The 16,507-nt window shown below is 42.2% G+C and overlaps 2 protein-coding genes across 2 annotated transcripts; both read left to right on the top strand.

Moving 5' to 3' along the window:
* The first annotated feature begins 4,565 nt into the window (after window positions 1–4,565).
* LOC130135164 (uncharacterized) lies at window positions 4,566–6,095 on the top strand. Its single transcript, XM_056303671.1, has 4 exons — window positions 4,566–4,835; window positions 5,386–5,526; window positions 5,652–5,771; window positions 5,884–6,095. Exons 1-4 carry the CDS (start codon window positions 4,779–4,781, stop codon window positions 5,911–5,913), a joined length of 348 nt encoding a protein of 115 aa, XP_056159646.1. The 5' UTR covers window positions 4,566–4,778; the 3' UTR covers window positions 5,914–6,095.
* Window positions 6,096–14,421: 8,326 nt separating this feature from the next.
* Window positions 14,422–16,274, top strand: LOC130137312 (protein NTM1-like 9). Its single transcript, XM_056308097.1, has 5 exons — window positions 14,422–14,584; window positions 14,752–15,026; window positions 15,594–15,734; window positions 15,862–15,978; window positions 16,091–16,274. The coding sequence occupies exons 1-5, from the start codon at window positions 14,422–14,424 to the stop codon at window positions 16,118–16,120; spliced, it is 726 nt and encodes a 241-aa protein (XP_056164072.1). The 3' UTR covers window positions 16,121–16,274.
* The last annotated feature ends 233 nt before the right edge of the window (window positions 16,275–16,507 follow it).

Raw genomic sequence — 16,507 nt, 5'->3', positions numbered from 1 at the left:
TAGCAGAGAGTTCATCACATTCGAAGGCACTTCATGTAAATAGCTTCTGGCGATGGTTTCCCATTTTCTAGTTCAATGTCTGATCCCCATCTGCACGAGTGGTGGTTCAGCATTTTGGACATTGACCGATGCTTGTATGGCATCACATGGCAATGCGAGAGCGAGAGAGAGAGAGTCCGGGGGGGTCGGATGTCGTAGGTTCGACTCGTGCAACAATCCGCCCCTTGCCTCCGCCGCAAATACGGTTACGAGGCTGCTGCGACCACAGTAGCGCGTCTTCAGCCGAGAATGAGGGTTTGCTTCTTCTGTCGTGGGTTGAGGTCGCGACTCGGCTCACTCGGTCGGTGAGGTCACCCGTGCTTTTATCGAATGGTCTCGATTCGCATACTACCGAACGTGAGAACTGTTGAATGTTCCGATCCCATATTAGACTGGCATGATTCAATGACTGGATAGCACTGCTATCCAACGGAGACTAGATTTTATCTTCATCGGACTCCGTCGGGATCACGTTCGTGAAGGAAATCCAATTTCGTCGCCATAGACATAACCTAGGGCGACAAATTACCACTTTCGTCGCCAAAGGACTAATCTGGTCTGCTCTAATGCGATGAAGCTTAAACTTTGGCGCGCTTGGTTGGAGAATGACGGCAAAATGTTAGTTTCACCGTGTCTGATAAGCTTCTGGTCTAATCAACTTTTGGTTTCGCTGCCATTGCATTGAGTAACAGCGACGAAATAAAAGTACAGTCGCATTTGCTCTACCCAAACATGACGAAACCAATGTCTCGTCGCGATGGAACTGATATTTCGTCTCAGTGAGGTCGATCAATGGCAAAGGAATTTGTGTTCGATTTCGGTTTGTCTCTCAACGACGACAGGAATTCATATCTCATCGCCATTCTTTGGCATATGGCGATGTAGTTTGTTTCCATTGCAGTGAGATATCGACCGCGACGAAACTAATTTCGTCACCAGAAGATTTCGTCTGCATAACCTCGATTTCTTGTAACGAAAGTTGGAGGACGAATTGGATGCCCCATTGACCCAAATAAGCGTATACATTCGTCAGAGGAAGAATCAGTAAGAACAGAGTTCCTTTCCTGGATTTGATTTGATCAGAACCGATTGAGCTGATGCAGTGAAGCTTCTGCATGTGCATACCCGGAGAGGCAGACAAAGCAATCGCAGACTATAATATCCCTATATCTTGTAACATGGAATACTTAAGACAAACAGGTGGATTTAAGATTCGATCGAGTCGAGCTCGGGGAAGACTAAAGTCGAAGGGTCGCCTTCGAATCGTGCTGCACTGCGATCTTGCTTAGTGCATTCAGCCTAGACTCGTCTAGATTCCTGCCTATGATAAGTTTTATGACTTAATTTAGTGGGTAAGCTCTTATATTGTTGCAATGTAAGGCAAGAGGGACCATTTAATCGAAAGGAAGCGAATTAAAATATGATCGAAAGCACAAGGATTTTATAGCATTTCAACAAATTATTTACGAGCTTTCCCATCAGTACTTCAACATTATTAAAACCTTAGAAAAATTAAGAAACTATTATAGGTGAGTTTATATATGGCAAATTTTGTACCTTTCGAATGGATTTAGGTGTGTATCACGTTAAGTAAGGGTCTGCATAGTAACGTTTCTGTTCCCAAAAATAATTTTTGATCAGAAATAGTTTTTTCTATTTCTATTTCTTGGAACAGTTTCTAAGCAAAAAATAGCGTTTAGTAACTGCACAAAATTTCTATTCCTGGAATAGAAAAAGAATAGAAACGCGTTTAGGGCGCGAATGATCCATTTCAATTCCATGGACGAGTTTCTCTCTTATGGGCTACCGGCGGAGGACGGCGAGTGGCGGTAGGGGCTGGAGGACAGTGGTCGGCGGCGGCAGAGGATGGCGGCCGGCGGCGGGAGGCAATGGAGCACGACGGTCAGCGGCGGAGCATGGTGGCGTCGGGCAGCGGTGACGAAAACGGGGGGCGGCGGCAGGAGGTGGCTGGCGGCGGAGGGTGGCCAGCGTCGGTCGATGGAGCACGGCGGCCGGTGGCAAAGGATGGCGGCCGATGGTGGGTGACCGCCGGCGTCGGGTGGCCAGGGGTGGGAGGTGGCCGGCGGCCGAGGGCAGCCAGCGCCGGGTGGTGGCCAGCATTGGGCGGTGGAGCACAATGGCTGGCAGCGGAGGATGGTGGCCGGTGGTGGGTGGTCGCTGACGGCGGAGGACGACGACCGGTGGTGGGTGATCGCCGACGTCGGGTGGCCAGGGGTGGGAGGTGGCCGGCGGTCGAGGGCAGCCAGCGCTGAGTAGTGGCCGGCGGTGGAGCACAATGGCCGACGGCGGAGGATGGTGGCCGGTGGTGGGTGGTCGCCGACGGCGGAGGACGGTGACCGGTGGTGGGTGATCGCCGGCGTCGGGTGGTTGGCGGGGGGAGGCGGCCAACACCAGGTGGCGGCCGGCATCGGGCGATGGAGCACGACGGCCAGCAGTGGAGGACGGCGGCCGATGGCGGGTGGCGACAAGCGTCGAGCGGCGGAGGACAGTGGTCGACGACAAGAGGCGGCCAGCGGGCGGGAGGCGGCCGGCGGGCGGGAGGCGGGCCGGCGTGCGGCGGCGGGAGGCGGGCGGTAGGTGGCGGCAAAGGACGGCGAGAAGCGGCGATGGGCGGGTTGCGGCCGATGGATTGTTTCTTGTTTTTGGAGGATTCCAGAAAAAAATCGTTTCTTGTTTTTGTTCCAGAAATAAAGAAGTAAATTTTTTTTGCTTCTTATTTCTGTTCCAAATCTATTCCATGATCACTTTTTTGTTCCTGAAATAAAAAAGTAGATTTTTTTTACTAAACGGATTTCTGTTCTTTTTCTGTTCCTAGGAACAAAAGAACAGAAAAACAAAGAAACAGAAACGTTACTAAACAAACCCTAAGAGTCAAATCATAAGAGACACGAACTTTAAAAGAAGGACAGGTAAGAGATAAAAGTCACTCCAGATAAAGTCGGATGTTCTTTTGTCATAACTTTAACAAAATCATGCATCCAACACGAAACATAAGCATACAGAGATCTTAGTTTGATGTCGAACCATTCTAGCAAACAGAGTCTTGTAATGATCTCTTTGAATAATTGGATAGAAATGTATTTTGCTTTGCTTTCATTGGTCAAACGAGGCTGACTTGTGGGCGATGAGAGAAGATTATTGGGCAGAAGTATAGTCAATTGTTCTTGACCGTTCTCTTAAAATTTGCTCATCAAACATACTATTTCCATAAAGGTATGAAAAATAATAGAATATGCTGAAAACTTAACAAGAAGTTATTGTTTACTTCCATGTGACTTGTGAGTTAAGTTACAAAGTCTTGAGTTTAAGTCATATTGAGGACCACCTTCTTTAGGATAATTCATAAATGCAATGGCAGATCGAGAAATTAACTTTAGAGTGAGGCGAGACAAAGATTATTTATTAAATAACATTTATTATTCTTCTCAAAAAATTATAACCTTGAAAATATAAGAATTTTTTGGACCTACGGAAGTGGGGCCGCCACTACCCCTGTGTATCTGTCATTGCATACGTGTACGGGCTTTGATTAAACTTGAACATGGGCCCATTGGCAAGTTGGCCCTATCTAGGCCTTGAAGCACCGATTTGGATGGCTAGGGCAATTAATTTCCTTTTTAAGCTAAGATTGCCCGTACCCTTTCATGAAGAAAATTCAAATATATTTCGAACACGGGCGGCACTTGAACTGGTACTTTTAGACCAAATAGGCCCGGTACTCGACTCGATCTACCGAGGCCCCACCTATTGACCAGGTCTAGCTTCGAATTCTTAGACCTTTGGTCACTGTTCAAAGATAGAGCTCGATGGGCATTAGCAGACAAAATAGTCCCAAGAACTTGGCGCACTTTCCCCGGGGAGGATAGAATGGAAATTTCACCAGTAGCTTCTTCCAGGTGTCATCCTCCTCGTAGAAGATAGAAAATTTGCAGTAGTAAGCTTCCCTTGTGAAACAAGGGCCTAGGGAAAAAAGAAGGCTTCTGGCACAAGGGAAGACGACCCACAAAGCAGCAAAAAAGCAGAAGCTTGAGCCGATGTTGAGCCCAATTATAAATTAGCATCTCCAATTTTGATTATGAACCCACAAAATTTACTCAGACACTCAAGTTCACCTCAACTTCAATTGCATCGCTTAGTCTTAGTCAATTAGCAAAACTCCGCTTTCTCCGTATGGAGCAATTTCAAGCGGGATTCAGATTTTCTCCGCCCGAGGAAGAACTCGTCAATAATCACCTGACGAGAAAGGTACTTGGATACGCCGACAATTGCCTCATCCCCGAACTCGAGGATTTCTATGCATGGGATCCTTGGGATTTACCGAGAGTGTATCAAGGCGAGTTTCATTCGCCTACTCCTTTCCCTTTTACTTAGACATGCGTTGTGGTACTTATTTGCGACATCATAATTTTTATTACGCATAGAAAAGTTGTTCACACACTACCCGCACTTATGGTGTTATGATAAGTTGTCCTAAAGTTTTTTTGTCATGTATGGGTGCAGAAATATCGAATGTTCCATCGGACGGGTGGGATTGGTACTTCTTGTGCCCTTCGCCTTACCTAGCCCAAAATAGTGAGCGTGTGAAAAGGAAGACAAGGAGCGGTAATTGGAAGATTACGAGCCAAAGGGATGATATCAAAACCCGAAGCACCAGGGTTGTAATAGGCACGAAAAGGATTTTGACCTTTTACAAAAGTCGAGTTAAGACTGGATGGGTCATGCATGAATATCACCTTAATCCCGAACTTCTCGATGGATACTCATCAACCCTCCAGGTTCTCCAATTGATCTATTTAATATCTCTCTTTTTTTCATGTGCAAAATAAATTAGTGAGAAGTGAATCGATAGCCCATTACGCTAGGCTGAAGAATGTAGGATGATGGTTCTTTTAAACTACAACATAATATCAACCGCTTTCTAGAGAATGAGCCAATTGACCTCTTAGAGTTAGGCCACTTGGTTGGGGCGTCGGGATTTACATTCTAGCAGCTAGTGTTTACCCGTTCAAATCCCGCCGACGTGCATGCAAACTAATCTAAGTTAGGAGCACCTATACATGCCAAAGGCATGTACATAACCGGTTTATGGAATTTGCACCGTGTTATGGGCTTAGCTCGACCTTATGCTTTTGCAATTGAATTATAAAAGAACGAGCCTATTACACTATTATATCACGTCGTCGTCATTATTATTTCTTTTGTTTTAACCATGTGACATTTACTTTTGTAGGTTATTTACATATTCCACGTTTGTATTCAAAGTGAAACTTTCATATTCTACATACTCTGATCTTTGCAACATTAAAAATAAACAAATTTTTACAGATACCATATATTCTCTGTCGCCTGAAGAGGAAACCAAGTGAAAGCTTGGATATTTCCCCAAGCTTCGAAGGAGGTTCGAGTGTAACCGACGATGCACCAGTTGCTTCTCAACACGAGTCAGTAGAAGACGCAGATCATGAGGTAAGTAATCCAAAAGACCAAACCTTGTTTCCATCAAAATGATGTTCCATGCACTGAGCATTAGACGAAAAATTTCATAGTAATTCGGGCGTCTTCTAACACGGAATTTTTCATCCCAACATCAGTCATCGTATCAAGCAACTCTAGAATCACTCTCCCAATTAGAGATGCTCGATGACAACCCACCGAACTACTACTCGCATTACTCTTACGACCCACAGCCCTATGTTTACGGCAACGGCCAGGTAAGGTGCACGTCGTCGCTTGTGGTGCATGCCAATGGTTCGATCAATTGGCGAAACAAATTAACCATTCACTAATTCCTGATTAAACTAATGATCACTATGTCTGGTGCAGGGAAATGATTTCTTTGATCATTGGAGCTGAAGAATCACCACTATATGCTCTTCAACAACGTGGCTTTTTGCAGGATCTTCGTGTTAGAGAGTTTTCATGTCCTGTAAGCGTGGTGTGTTTTGTGTGCCTTTGTGTAATTTGAGAACTACTGTATTGCATAATCTGTAATGGGCTTGTGCCAACCAGATAGTATCACTAAATTGCGGATACGAAAGGACAATTGCAATACCGATCTTCAATTGCGACGGTTCGAGCATTTCGCGGTGACCCACGTCAGACGATGTTGTGTGTATTAGTTCAAATCGACAATTCGGACGCTTTTATCTAAGTCGACCGGCTCGGAGCAAACTCGAAATTTCCAATTCATAGTTAGTCGGATATGATTGAGGATAATCTAAAGTTTTTGTCGATATCAAAGTTTAGGGGTTGGCCGGCACAAATAAAAAAAAGAACAGCAACAACGACCCGTTCTCATAATCTCATGGGCCGGATCCTCTCGATTTGGGCCCATTCGGCCCATTGCGAACCGAGGAGATAAACTCATGGCTCAGCGAGTCACCGAGTTAACTCCCTGCATTACAAACCAAAAAAACTGCAAATGTTGATTGATTAGCCAGACTCCAGCAATCCGACGGCCAAGATCAACCCATACACGTCACCATTTGACTCACAGTCGCTCTCGCACATCGTCTCCTCCAATTTGGTGACTCACAAATTAACCCATTAACCCGTTTATGACTCATTTACTCGTAATGTAAGTTTCGCAACCCATACCCAACCCGACGCCATACCCAATCTATACCCTACCTGACCCATATTACTAAAACACTTTCATGTTTAACCCAATTTAAGAAAACTTGTTTCTTATGATTTTTAATATATATATTGCTAAAACACTTCCGTGCAATATAAATCTAGTTGACAATTTTTATAATTGTTGTTTTAAAAAATTGAGGCTCCGTTTGTTTTCAAGGCAGAAAAACATTTTTTAAGAAAATAACAATATTTTTCGATGTTTGGCTGAAACTTGAAAATGAACTAGAAAATATTTTCTGTCATTTGGTATGGAAAAATCTAATTTGATTTCCTCTGTGCACTCCTTTTAATAATTTTTATTTTTATTTTTTATTTTCTTGTTTCTTTTATTTTTCCTTCTTCTTCGACCGATTGCCAGCCATGGCGACGACCGGTGACCAGCCATAGACAAGTTGTAGCCTTGCCAGATCCAGCAAGATCGAGCTCGCCCGAGGCCGGTGAGCTCGAGTCTCACCAAATCGGTGAGGCTTGAGCCTCGCTAGTGCCAGACATTGGTGAGCTCGAGTCTCACCAGCACCAGACGTCGGTAAGCTCGAACCTTGCCAGAGGCCGGCAAGGCCCTGGCCTGGCCAGATTGGCAAGCTTGTCCCTTGCTTGTGGCTTGTCATCGTGGCCGAGGAAGAAGGGAAAAGAAAAAGAAAGGAAAGAAAAAAGAAAAAGAAAAATATTTATAATTTCGATTTTTTAAAAAGAAAATATTCTTATAAGGCTGAAGAAGAGGGAGAGAGAGTGTGTGTGTGAGAGCATAGTGGGTTGGAAATGGGTTATAAACTCAACCCATTTAGATCCATTTATTTCAAGCTTTAAATTTTAAAATCCAATTAAGGTAACTCTTCAAAATTGAAGTGGCCTATATATGACCTATTTATTTTTTAAATGGGTCATATATGGATCTAAGACTCATTTTAACATGTCTAATCACGGCATAGCATAAGATGATGCACTATTAATCATATTACATGCTATGTCATTTTTTCATAAAGGTTATGTAGTGTCCGGGTCAGTTTTCACGCACCTTGACTTGTCTGCCTCTTCGAGTGATCTTATGGGCACACTTTTCCATATCGGTGTGCTTCATTCAACATTTTACTTTTAATTGCTTTCAACGAGTTTTGAACCAAGGCCGTAAGGAAAAAAATGAGGCATTCATATTACATGCTATGCCATTTGTGGATACTTGCCATGTCATTTTCATATTATATTCTGCCATGCCATCCTGTGTATATACTTGTTATCCGATCATTCTCATATCACATACTTTGTCATTCGTGCATTTTATTAAGGGCAAATTGTGATATAGCTAGCAATGATCACCTAGAGGGGGGTGAATAGGTGATCTTAAACAATTTTGTCAATTTATGCAGAAATTAAAAAACACAGTTGAGTCTGAATAAAATTCAGATTCAAAACAGTATATATAGACAATGCTCTTGATGTGCAGAATGTAAATAAAGAGATAAGGAATAGAAAATCTGCACACAAGTTTATAGTGGTTCGGCTTATAGCAAGCCTATGTCCACTCTCCCACGCTTACAGCCTACCGACTGGATTTCACTATGTAATCAAGAGGAATTACAACTTCTGAGTGTTAACACTCTTGTGTATGATAGAACTCTCTATCTCACACAATCACTCTTACAAAGTGTCCCTCAAGATCTTAATGTTTGGCTCAGAAAGACAAGACAAATGATCGGAATATGCTCAGACTTTGGACTTGATAATTCTTGATTCTGTACTTCCTTCTGCTGCTCGTTGATCTCCTTAAATACTCCTCTACTTCCAAACTAGCCGTTGGACAGCATTCAGAGGATCATCTTCCAATCTTCACCTTGGACAGATTTGTATAGAAAGGATTGAGTAGCCGTTGGATGACAGATTCTGAATCCCGCTGATTCTGGTCGCCCATACAATCAGAATCTTGGTTTTCATAAGTAGAGCTTTATCCGTTGTAATGCATGCTTGTCGTAGTGTTTGATTGTCAATCAATTATAGCCTTAGATTGAAACAATCAAAACTTTCCTTCTGTGAAATCCATACCAGATCACTAGCTGTTATGTCTCGTTCTGAATTCTGCGTCTGAAGAAATTCTGCGTCTGTATCTGAAGAACTTCTGCATCTGCGTCTGAAGAACTTCTACGTCTGCTTTTGAATAATTTCTTCGTCTGCATCTGAATAATTTCTGCGTCTAAGTCTTCAGAACTAAGATTTTGTGGGTCTTCAATAACATACTTGACATCTTGTAAAGTCTGAATAACTTCCTTCTAAGTTTCCAGAATATAAATACCTGGAATAAATTAGTTCAGAATAAGTATCAGACTTATAATTATGTGGAAGGTTTTGTCAACTTCAAAATTATTAGGAGTTTTCCTCAACAAATTGCACAAGCAATCCTAAATTTTGTATATGGAATTGAATCAAGTTTTAGACCTTTTAATTAGTTCAATTAAGTTATAAACCTTCTTCAAAAAGAGCAATTGAGTCCTTTTAATGAACAATACCTAAAATTGCCTACAGGTCACTCAAAAAATGTTTATAGAGAATTCTTAAATTACACTTTTCAACGTAATTTTAGGAATTAATTGCGTTTTTCGATAAAGGTTGAGGACATAATTGAACCAACTAAAAGGTTAAGAACTCAATGGTAAAGGCACGTGACTTGATGGAACCAATTCAAATATTTAGGACTCAATTACATTATGTACATAAGGTTTAAGACTTGTGGTGCACCTCTCCCATATTTGTGTAGCCCAATTCTTTTCTCAATGAAAAAAATGCCTTCAACGTTTGCGAATGCATTGCCGTGCGATTTTTCCGCTTACCTTGTGATTTAGGATGCACTCAAGGAAAGCGTTGCTTCGACGTGGTAGGCGTCCTAAGAATTTCATTCCAGATATTGTGATGGTGAGATTAGTTGCGTTAGCAGAGAGTTCATATTCCAAGCCACTTCATGTAAATAGCTTCTTCTATATGATGTGGACGACCCATTTCACGAGAGTCGTCGCTGAGGCTCTGGTGATGGTTTCCCATTTTCTAGTTCACTGTCCGATCTCCATCTGCACGAGTGGGGTGGTTCAGCATTTTGGACATTGACCATGCTTATATGGCATCGCATGGCAATGCAAGAGAGAGAGAGAGTTCGGGGGGTCGGATGTTGTAGCTTCGACCCGGGCAACAATCCGTCCCTTGCCTCCGCCGCAAATAAGGTGGCCAGGCTGCTGCGACCACAGTAGCACATCTTCGGCCGAGACCAAGGGTTTCTTCTTGTGTCGTGGCTGAGGTCGCGACTCAGTTCACTCGGTCGGTGAGGTCACTCGTGTTTTTCGTGAATGGTCTCCAGTCGCATACTCTCGGTATGTGACAACTGTTGAATTTTCCGATCCCATGATTCAATGAGCGGACAGCATCGTGTCGATATGATCCGAAACATTGCAAGAATTCCTCGATTACTTGACCTTCTCATCCTCAATCTTGGTGCCTCAGACCCGCTGTCGAGTGCAATTCATAAGTGAGTTAGAATCATTTTTTTTTGTGGCCAATTAAGGATTAGTAGTAAAACTAAAGTTGGCTATTGAAACCTTGTTTATAAATTACTTCACACACAAAATCAAAGTGCGATCCGCAAACACTCCCGATTAGTGAAAAAATTTGTAAGTTGTCTATCCGTTTTTATGGACGAAGTTCCCCAACAAAAGAGGTGCCGAAATTACCACACAAAATGATGATTACTTGGGATTGGATTTTACCTATAGGTAACATCAAAGGGCTTTGCCCCACTTGATGTGGAACTTGACATCTTGCGCCACGAAATGAGGAATTCGTTGAATTAGGTTTGTTTCTTCTCATCGAAAGTAGAACCGTTAAAATGGGTATTAAATCCATATATGACCCATTTAGGGTCACTATAACTTTGAAAAGCCCATTTTAAATGGATTTTAAAGTTTTAAGTTTATCATATATTGGTCTAAATGGATTGAGTGTAGAATCCATTTTCAACCCACTCATTAGGCCCACACACACTTTTTCCCTTTTTATAAAAATATTTTTTTAAAAAAAATTGAAATTAGAATTATTTTATTTTTTTCTCCTTTTCATTTATTTTTATTTTTTCTTTATTTTCGATCGTTGGCCAACCACGGTGACGGCTGGCAACCAGCCACAATTGAGGACGACCTCACCGGAGGCCGACAAAGCTCGAGCTCGTCAATCTGGAGATGCCGAGGCCTTTCCGGCCTTGGGCGAGGGTTAAGCCTTGCCAGCCTCAAGCGAGCCTCAAGCTGGCCTGATTCTGGCAAACCCAGCCTCGCCAGATCCGGCGAGGTCGAGTTCGATGAGGTGGAGCCTCACTTGGGGCCGACGAGGCCTTGGCCTCGCTAGATCGGCGAGCTTAAGCTTTACCGGCCTCCGGCAAGCTTGTCCTCGCTTGTGGTTGGCCACCTGCCAAAAATAACGGAAAAAAAAAAGGAAAAAAAGTAAAATTTAATTTAAAAAAATAAAAATTATAAAAATGAATGCATGAAGTAAAATCAAATCAGATTTTATATACCAAATGTCGAAAAATATTTTCTAATTCATTTTCAAGTTTCAGCCAAACACCGAATTTTTTTTTATTTTCTTGGATAATGACTTCATGGAAAATATTTTATAGAAATGTTGCATTTTTCGCGAAACAAACAAAACCTCAATTTGCAAAAAAAAATTATAAAAATTATTCACTAGCTTTGTATTGTATGAAAATGTTTTAGCAGTACAATTTTTAATATGGATCGGGTCGAGTACAGGTTGGGTATGGGTCAGGATTTTTACCTTACAAATAAATGGGTCACAAACGAGTTAATGGGTCAATTTGGGTTGAACCATTTATGACCTGACCCAAACCTGACCCGATCCACCCGTTTAACAGGTCTAATCGAAAGCGATGAAAAATTCGAGAAAAAGTGTCAGAAAAGTCCTAACATTATTTGTATTAGTATCAATTTAGTTATAAACCTTTTAATTGTGCCGATTTAGTCTTAAACATTTTGACCTGATACATTCAGTGGCCGGATATTGCTGACATGGACGCTGGCCAGCCTACGTGGTACAACCGGCACTAATGTGGACATTTTTTAATAATTTTTTAATTTTGTTTCTTTTAATTTTTTTCTTTCTTTTATTGTCTCTTTTTTTTCCTCCTCCTTTCGCTGACCGGCACGGCCATGGCCGGCGAGGGTTGGCCTCGCCGGGGCAAGGGCGAGCACTAGACCTTGCCAGAGCCTGTTGGCCTCGCCGGCGCTTACCCTCGCCTCGGCGAGGACCACCCAAGTGAGGCCAGCCCTCGCCGGCAGCCGGAAAGAGGAGGGGAAAAAATAGAGAGAAAAAAAGAAAAAAATCGAAAATTATTAAAATATTATTGAAAAATGTCTACATCAGCACCGGCAGTGCCACGTAGGCCGGCCGGTGTCCACGTTAGCAATATCTGGAAGGACTAAATTGGCACTAGGTCGAAAGGCTTAGAACTAAATTGGCGTAATTAAAAGGTTTAAAACTAAATTGGCACGAATGCAATAAATTTAGAACTTTTTTAACACTTTTTCCCCGAAAAATTCATTTGGTCGCGTTTGTTCAGACCAAAGGCTACAAAAGGACACTTTCCGTGGCCTTGCTCAGATTAAAAGGCGATGACGTTCGCGATGAAAATCCATTTTCGTCGCCGTAGACATAACCTAGGGCGACAAATTACCACTTTGGTCGCCAAAGGACTAATCTGGTCTGCTCTAATGCGATGAAGCTCAAACTTTGGCGCGCTTGGTTGGAGAATGACGGCAAAATATTACTTTCACCGTGTCTGATAAGCTTCTGATCTAATCAACTTTCGTCTCTCAATGACCCAAATAAGCATATACATTCGTCAGAGGAAGAATCGGTGAGAACAGAGTTCCTTTCCTGGAATAGTTTGATCAGAACCGACTGAGCCGATGCATTGGGCTTCTACGTGGGCATACCCGGAGAGGCAGACAACGCAATCGCAGACTATAGTATCCCTATATCTTGTAACATGGAATACTTAAGACAAACAGGTGGATTTAAGATTCGATCGAGTCGAGCTCGGGGAAGACTAAAGTCGAAGGGTCGCCTTCGAATCGTGCTGCACTGCAATCTTGCTTAGTGTGTTCAGCCTAGGCTCGTCTAGATTCCTGCCGATGATAAGTTTTAGAACTTAATTTGGTGGGTAAGCTCTTATATTGTTGCAACGTAGGGCAAGCGGGACCATTTTATCAAAAGGAAGCGAATTAAAATATGATCGAAAGCACAAGGGGTTTATATCATTTCAACAAATTATTTACAAGCTTTCCCATCAATACTTAAACATTATTCGAACCTTAGAAAATTAAGAAACTATTATAGGTGAGTTTATATATGGCAATTTTTGTGCGTTTTGAATGAATTTAGGTGTAAAATGTGTTAAGTAATCGTAAAAGACACGAAACTTTAAAAGGAGAATAGATAAGAGACGAAAGTCACTATAGATAAAATCGGATGTTCATTTGTAGTAACTTCAACAAAATCATGCATCCAATAGGAAACATAAGCATACATAGATCTTAGTTCGATGTTAAACCATTTTAGCAAACACAGTCTTGGAATGGTCTCCTGAATAATTGGATAGAAATGTATTTTGCTTTGCTTTCACTGGTCATACGAGGCTGACTTGTGGGCGATGAGAGAAGATTATTGGGCAGAAGTATAGTCAATTGTTCTTGACCATTCTCTCAAAATTTGTTCATCAAACATACTATTTCCACAAAGGTATGAAAAACAATAGGATATACCGAAAACTTAACAATAAGTTATTGTTTACTTCCTTGTGACTTGTAAGTTAAGTTACAAAGTCTTTGAGTTTAAGTCATTATGCGGACCACCTTCTTTAGGATAATTCATACATGTAATGGCGGACTGAGAAATTGAGATTAAAATGAGGCGAGACAAAGATATTCATTAAATAGCATACATGATTCTTCTCGAAAAATTGTTACCTTTTTTCAACCTAGGGAAGTGGGGCTACGACTACCCCATGCATCCGTCATTGTATATGTGTACGGGTTTTGATTAGACCTAATCATGGGCCCATTGGCAAGCTAGCCCCGTCCAGGCCTTGAAGCACCGCTTTGGATGGCTGGGGCAATTAGTTTCCTTTTTAAACCGGACCCGCCTGATATTTTGTGACGTAAATTCAAATATTTTTCAAATACGGACGGCACTTGGACGGGTACTTTTAGACCAGATAGGCCCGGTACTCGACTCGGTCTACCGAGGCCCCACCTATTGATCACGTCTAGCTTCGAATTCTTTGACCATTGGTCACTGTTCAAATATAGAGCTCGCTGGGCATTAGCAGACAAAATTGTCCCAAGAACTTTGGCGCACTTTTCCCGGCGAGGATAGAATGGAAATTTCACCGGTAGCTTCTTCAAGGTGGAATCCTCCTAGTAGAAGATAGAAAATTTGCAGTGAGCTTCCCTTGTGAAACAAGGGCTTAGGGAAAAAGAAGGCTTCTGGCATAAGGGAAGACGAACCACAAAGCAGCAAAAAAATAGAAGCTTGAGCCGATGTTGAGCCCAATTATAAATTGGCATCTCCAATTTGATTATGAACTCACAAAATTTACTCAGACAACTCAAGTTCAACTCAACTTCAATTACATCACTTAGTCTTAGTCAATTAGCGAAACTCCGCTTTCTCCATATGGAGCAATTTCAAGTGGGATTCAGATTTTCTCCGTCCGAGGAAGAACTCGTCAATAATCACCTGATGAGAAAGGTACTTGGATACGCTGACAATTGTCTCATCCCCGACCTCGAGGATTTCTATGCATGCGATCCTTGGGATTTACCGGGAGTGTATCAAGGCGAGTCTCATTCGTGTACTCCTTTCCCTTTTAGTTAGGCATGTGTCGTGGTACTTATTTGTGACATCGTAATATTAATTACTCGTAGAAAAGTTGTTCACACGCTATATGCACTTATGGTGTTATGATAAGTTGTCCTAAAGTTTTTTTGCCATGTATTGGTGCAGAAATATCGAACGTTCCATCGGATGGGAGGGACTGGTACTTCTTGTGCCCTTCGCCTTACCTAGCCCAAAAGAGCGAGCGTGTGAAAAGGAAGACAAGGAGCGGTAATTGGAAGATTACAAGCCAAAGGGATGATATCAAAAGCCGAACCACCGGGGTTTTAATAGGCACGAAAAGGATTTTGACCTTTTACAGAAGTCGAGTCAAGACTGGATGGGTCTTGCACGAATATCACCTGAATCCCGAACTTCTCGATGGATACTCTTCAACCCTTCAGGTTTTCCAATTAATCTATTTAAGATTTCTCATTTTTTTTTTCTTGTGCAAAATAAATTAGTGAGAAGTGAATCGATAGTCCATTAGGCTAGGCCGAAAAATGTAGGATGATGGTTGTTTTAAACTACAACATAATATCAATGGCTTTCAACAGAATGAGCCAATTGACCTCTTAGAGTCGGGCCAGCTAGTTTAGGAGTCGGGATTTATAGTCCAGCAACTAGAGTTCACCTATTCAAATCCCACCAACGTGTATGCAAACTAATCTAAGTTAGGATCACCCTGTACATGCCAAAGGCCTGTATTTAATCGGTTCATGGAATTTGCATTATGTTTTGAGGGCTTAGCCTAATCTTATGCTTGTGCTCTTGAATTATAAAAGAACGAGCAAATTACATTATCGTACCATGCCGTCGTCGACATCATTATTTTTTGTTTTGACCACGTGACATTTACTTTTACAAGTTTTGTTTTTCATTTACATATTCCGCATTTGTAATCGAAGTGAAACTTCCAAATTCTAGTGACTCTAATATTTGTAACATTAAAAATAAACAAATTTTTACAGATACCGTACATCCTCTGTCGCTTGAAGAGGAAACCAAGTGAAAGCTTGGATGTTTCACCAAGCTTTGAAGGAGGTTCAAGTGTAACCGATGACACTCCGGTTGCTTCTCAACATGAGTCAACAGAAGACACAGATCAGGAGGTAAGTAATCCAAAGCACCAAACCTTCGTTCCATCAAAATGATGTTCCGTGCACACTGAGCATTAGCCGAAAAATTTCCAAGTAATTCGGGCATATTTTAATACGGAATTTTTCGTCCCGACATCAGTCATCGTATCAAGCAGCACTAGGATCACTCTCCCAATTGGAGATGCTCGGCAACCTACCGAACGACTACCCGCATTACTCTTACCATCCGCTGCCCCACTTGTACGACAACAGCCAGGTAAGGCGCGCGCCGTCGCTCGTGGTGCACGCCGATGGTTCGATCAATTGGCGAAACAAATTAACCATTAACTAATTCCTGATTAAGCTAATGATCACTATGTTTGGTACAGGGCAATGATTTCTATAATCCTTGGAGCTGAAGAATCGCCACTCTTAGCTCTTCGACATGGTGGCTCTGCAGGATCTTTGTGTTAAGAGAGTTTTCATGTACTGTAAGCGTGCTGTATTTTGTGTGCCTATGTATAATTTGAGTTTGAGAACTACTATACTGCATATTCTGTAATAGGCTTGCGAGTACGAAACAGTGATCGAGATACCGATCTTTCGTTGCGTTGGTTCGGGCGGCACCCCATGTCGGATGATGTTGTGTGTATTAGTTCGGATCGACACCTCGGACGCTTTTATCCCCGCCTGACCGGCCCAGAGCAAACTCGAAATATCCAATTTATAGTTGGTCGGATATGATTTGAGGATAATCTAAAACTTATGCCGATATCAAAGTTTAGTGGTTGGCTGGCACCCAGAAA

Source organism: Syzygium oleosum, unplaced genomic scaffold (assembly GCF_021117445.2).
Source record: "Syzygium oleosum isolate NSW1041296 unplaced genomic scaffold, Sole_v2.1 Sole_v2.02, whole genome shotgun sequence".
NCBI classification, from domain to species: domain Eukaryota; kingdom Viridiplantae; phylum Streptophyta; class Magnoliopsida; order Myrtales; family Myrtaceae; genus Syzygium; species Syzygium oleosum.
Note: the sequence above shows the minus strand (reverse complement) of the source record. Positions and strands in the feature narration are given on the sequence as shown.